Below are 5328 nucleotides of genomic sequence, written 5' to 3'. Positions count from 1 at the left end.
AAAAATGTCATCGAATACTTCTCTACAAGAGAGGAGAAATATGATCTCAGGGAAGAACTACATTTGAAACACTTCTATGCTAGGACTACGTTAAAAAGCCATAGCATTTCAGTATGTGGAATCAAACTATGGAATGGATTGAGTAAGGACCTCAAACAATGCACAACGATGAGCCAATTCAAGAAACAATACAAGCAGTTGATGTTTGCTAAATACAAGGATGAAGAGTCTTGAACCAGTCATGATGTGCTATACATATCACTATATTGACACTTACTATGGTACCCATTATGTCATTGGATGCTCATATCACCTTGTACTTCAGTACGTGAAAAAAGAAAAAAAAAACTTTAACAATATTAGGAAAGCAGGAAGTGAACAAATGTAAAAATTACAAAATTAAAAAATAAAAAAAATAAAAAAAACCTTAAACTGTATTATGGAAAGCAGGAAGTGAACAAATGTAAAAATTACAAAATTAAAAAAAATAAAAATAAAAAACTTAACTGTAACAGTTACTGATTGTAAAAGTACCAAATGGAGGGGTAGGATTTAATAAGCTTTGCTTCTTCCTACTCCTTTTGGACATGTGGAACTGTGAACTGATTATGGGATGCACTCAATTGTAATCTGATGCATGTTCAAATGAAATAAAACCATTACCATTACCAAAAATGAGTAAACCAGAGGTCAAGTCCCAGAATGTCTTGTTTATAAAATTCAATCCTCCACATGATGTTTGAGGTCACTTAAGGTCGCATGATATTCGATGACGAGGCCTGGCTTGCAGTATCTTGTATATAAAGCAAATTCAAGCTTACTTACTAAGCGAAAGCAAAGAATTAGCCAAATGTGTTGGCAAGATGGGAAATTAAGTCTGAGGAGGCACAAAGGGATCTAAACTAAACCCTGAGTGATTCATTCATTGATTAATGAGTATCTTGCAATTCCTTAGTTCGTTAACTATCTTTTCTCTTGTATCACAAAATAATGTCACAGCTTTAATGGCTTTTGTGTTTTTGTCTTTTCCAATTTACTGTCACCACAATTGCATCTTTTCACATTCCCTCCTTTTCTACTTAATCTTCTTTCTTTTGGGTCTCCACAGCCACAGTCCTCTGATACACTGCTCTGTCAGTAGATCAATAGAAAAGCTCTGTGTCAAGAAAACTCATCTCGGCCGCCCCCTTGGCCCAGTTCCCTACATGTCTCCCTTGACTGCAGACACAGTCTACAGGGAAGATGGATTTCTGTATTCCATAGTGGGGAGGATCTCTTCTCACCCGATACTACCCCTCTGGATCACTTCTCATTCTCTGCATCTCTGCACCCAGCGAGGATGCATAGTGCCTTAATCAACTTCTCACTGAAAAAGGTTACTGAGGCTTTTGCGAGACTTAAATGAGAAACAGCCTGGGAAAATAGGATATCAGCACGAGACACAATGAGGAAAGAAGAAGAAGGATGAGAATAGGGTGACTGAAAAAAAAAACGGGGAGTGAGAAAAGTTGTGCATTCAGCTAAGCTGCAAAGGGTGGCTCGTCCTCCCTCCCCCTGCCTCTCTCTCTCTCTCCACCCTCTGGAAAAGTGCTCTCTCTCTCTCTGTCTCTCTCTCTCTCTGCAGCTGTGGTGTGCCGAGCATCACCTCCACAGAGCATGTGCCTTTACTTGGGCAGAGGAGGGAGAAGGGAGAGGAGGGTGGCTGCAAGAGAAAGAGAGAAAACCCTCAGGATTGTGTCTGAACACACCAGGGAGCATCTCCGACTTTGCGGAGAGAGCTGGAAAGTGCACAGGAAGGCGGGTAGAGGGGGTATGAGTATCAAAGCGGCCGCTGTTGCTGACAGAGTGCACGGAGGGGGACTCAAACACTGACTCTGTTGATTCCAGTGTCCCTGGCATCAAGAAGAAGCCGGAGCAGGAGACTGGAAGGGGGATTTGGGGGATCCTTTTACAGAGAGAGCATGCTGGGAGACGAGTGGAGAAGGACGGTGACATATTTGCAGCAAAATATCCTCTGAAACATTCAAAAGACCGGGAAGGAAAGATTAGAATGACATGTTCTACTTTTGGCTGTATGGATGCTGGGTAATTGAGAGGAAAACTCCTGGACAAAAAACATCATTTAAAAAAAAAACCGACTTAACGCAGAGCTTTGGAACTTTCTGGGGTTTTGGACACTTAAAAGCACAGTGTATAAATAACGTCTATTCTAAGTTGCTGAAATTGAGACCATTAAAATGCCTTAGACTGATGCAGTCTGAGCTGTAAGTGGATTACAACGCCGGTATTTTGGGATTGCACTTTTGCTTGAAAAAAAAAAAAAAGAAGAAAATCCATAAATGGTGGATTTACATCTGTCAGAGAAGAAGAGGATCCTGTGCTGCTTTCGTCTTGTGGATTACAGATGGGCTTTGTTATCACTCAGCACAGTCTCATGGATGACTGTGCACCAGTCATTAGGATAAAGTACAAAGGGGGACTCAAGTGAGTACTGAGATAAATCTTTATCTCTGAAGATTAGGCAAACACGGATGTTGAAAGTGAAGCAGCAATTTAAGGTTTTATTTTAATAGTCAGAAAATGTAAGTGATTTGTTCAAGTGTTGCGTTTAATGACACATGGGAGAGACATACACAGAGCCGTTCATTTGCCGACACGCTGAATGAACATCAATGACTAAATGAGTGGTTGTGTCTACCCGGCAGACAGCTTGAACACAAGCAGGGATTGATCGTGTTGGTCCGTGTGATCCATGCTTCCTGGATTGTGGCTGAAACGGAAGTCACGGAGGGGAATCTGATCCACGTCCTCCTGGGACAAACTGAGGACACACCTCTTCAGCACACGGCTCCTCCTCTTTTTGTTACTTGAGCAAGAATGGTCCCCCCACCTCCCACCAACAAGCCCCACGTGTGCCTGTCCACCATCCTGATCATGAGCAGCATGGCACTGATTGATGCTTACCTGGTTGAGCAGAACCACGGCCCGCGCAAGATTGGCATCTGTATCATGGTCATGGTCGGAGACATCTGCTTTCTGATTGTCCTGCGATACGTGGCGGTGTGGGTGGGGGCTGAAGTGCGAACGGCTAAGAGAGGGTATGCCATGATACTTTGGTTCCTCTACATTTTTGTGCTGGAAATCAAGGTCTACTTTGTGTATCAAAACTATAAGGCGGACAGGAAGAGCCTTGACGCTCTTGCCAGGAAGGCATTAACGTTGCTGCTCTCCATCTGCATTCCAGTGCTCTTTGTGGTGCTGGTGGCTATCGACCACATGGAGTACGTACGCGCCTTCAAGAAACGGGAGGAGATCCGGAATCGTCTCTTCTGGGTGGTGGTGGACTTGCTTGACATTCTGGACATTCAAGCCAACCTATGGGAACCCCAGAAAAAGGGCCTTCCTTTGTGGGCGGAGGGTTTGATGTTTTTCTACTGCTACATCCTCCTACTGGTTTTACCCTGTGTGTCTTTGAGCGAGATCAGCATGCAGGGTATCAACATTGTGCCCCATAAGATGCTCCTGTACCCCATCCTCAGCCTGGTGACTATAAACATCATCACCCTCTTCATCCGTGGAGGGAACATGATTTTATACAAGGACGCCAGGGTCTCTGGAATCCTGATAGGAAAGAACATACTGGCCATCATCCTAAAGACCTGTAGTTTTGTGCAGTACAGGAGACAGTTGCAGAGTGCTCCGCCGACGTTTGGGGTCGAACTACAGAAAAACTCCCTGGCACATGCTCGCCCTGCCCCCACCCCGACTCAAGTGCAAGTGGTCCTACAGGACCAGACACCTCTTCCCGAGGTGACGGCGTGTGAGCACACATGACAAAATGCTGTGCGGAACCCTCAAGAAGCTTGCAGGGAACAATATTTCACACTTTTTAGGCCATGTCAACAATCATTTGAATGCACTGATGCGTAGGAAGCATCTGCACTGCTGTCACGGGGCAAAATACACATCACTTGTTACTCCTGTAAAGTCCTTCATTTCTTTAATTGTGTATTTTTCCAACTGTTAAACAGGAAAAAAAAACAGCAAGAGTATATATTTTTGAATTTGATGTTGCATTCTAGTGTGCTGTGGTGTGTTTCTGTAGCTTGAGTCTTCTTAGTCGCCGAGGGCTTTAAACACACCTTGAGCAAGTCATGTGAAAATAAATGTACAAGTGAGTGTTTTCTATGTAACTTTTTGATAAAATACTGCCCTTCTTCTGTAAGAACAGGGTTTGCATCACATCATTGGACCAATTCAATGTGTTGCTGTTTTCAAATTCAGCAGGTTTTTAACGAACCTGTGCAGCAAAATAAAACAGAAAAAGATTTTTCCACTCATTGCTGAAGTGGTGCTTTTGCAGCATTATTCCTCCAAAATAAAATAGAAAATGATTTTTCCACTCATTGTTGAAGTGGTGCTTTTGCAACATTATTCCTCTAGAGCTTTAATTGTCTGATCTCAGGTTGCTTATTTGGAGTGCGAACAGCGAGATGACATCTCTAGTGTCTCTAGGTCTGCACACAGGGATAGCACACCAGTATGACCACATGATTAGTCATGCAAACATCAATTACTAAAAGACTCGGTCGAATGGTCCTGAATTTTGTACAATTTAGGAAATAGCCGCTTCTAAATTTGCACAAAAATCCAGAGCTCAATGAGCACATGGATGACACCACACACCAACGCTACATACTGTATCTAAAGCGGTGTAGTCTTAATTACAGGGTACTCAGGCACTCAGAAGAGTGCGGACCTCTGCCACATTGGACAGACTGTGGTCTGCATATCAACACAAAGGATTCCAACTACCGGTTTAAAGTAATATTACTTATTTTTATACAGGGCCGTACAAAAGTCAAAGTATATAATAACAGAAAAAATGCACTCACACTGTGGTGTACTAATGGTTCCTGTGAATGTGACAAAAGAAAATACATTCCTTTAGTCGCATTTTATCACAATTAATAATGTGTGCTTGCTATGCACATGTGCCACGTATTCCCAATGTTCCCTGAAACTCATCTATGTAGTTTTTGAGTACAACTCAATTTAGCTGAGTTAATTACTAGTAGGGATGAGTTGTGTGCAGTTGGTGATTCAACTGTCAGTAGCCTGGTTGGCTGTATTTTTTTCAAAAGCACCGCGTTCAGGACTACAAGCAATTTTCCAACTGACTTTATATCACCAGCAAGCAAGATGACGAAAAAAAACACCATCAGTGACTGATGCACGATCGTGCCCGCTTGTCTGGTGTATTTTATGAAACACGTTTAAGATTGCAGGGTGCATACTGTAACGTATTGAGAGAGGTGTAATATTTTA

The 5328-nt window shown here is 42.7% G+C and overlaps 1 protein-coding gene across 1 annotated transcript; it reads left to right on the top strand.

The window, feature by feature from the left end:
• The first annotated feature begins 1645 nt into the window (after window positions 1-1645).
• LOC131107987 (transmembrane protein 121) lies at window positions 1646-4402 on the top strand. Its single transcript, XM_058058546.2, has one exon. It carries the CDS (start codon window positions 2878-2880, stop codon window positions 3832-3834), a length of 957 nt encoding a protein of 318 aa, XP_057914529.1. The 5' UTR covers window positions 1646-2877; the 3' UTR covers window positions 3835-4402.
• The last annotated feature ends 926 nt before the right edge of the window (window positions 4403-5328 follow it).

Source organism: Doryrhamphus excisus, linkage group LG20 (genome assembly GCF_037039965.1).
Source record: "Doryrhamphus excisus strain RoL-2023G ecotype Guam linkage group LG20, RoL_Dexc_Guam_v1.1, whole genome shotgun sequence".
NCBI lineage: Eukaryota > Metazoa > Chordata > Actinopteri > Syngnathiformes > Syngnathidae > Doryrhamphus > Doryrhamphus excisus.
The sequence above is the reverse complement of the archived record's forward strand: the minus strand, read 5'-3'. Positions and strand labels throughout refer to the sequence as shown.

Excerpts from the sequence above, each read along its gene's own strand:
- LOC131107987 (XM_058058546.2), top strand. The coding sequence starts at position 2,878 with ATGGTCCCCCCACCTCCCACCAACAAGCCCCACGTGTGCCTGTCCACC.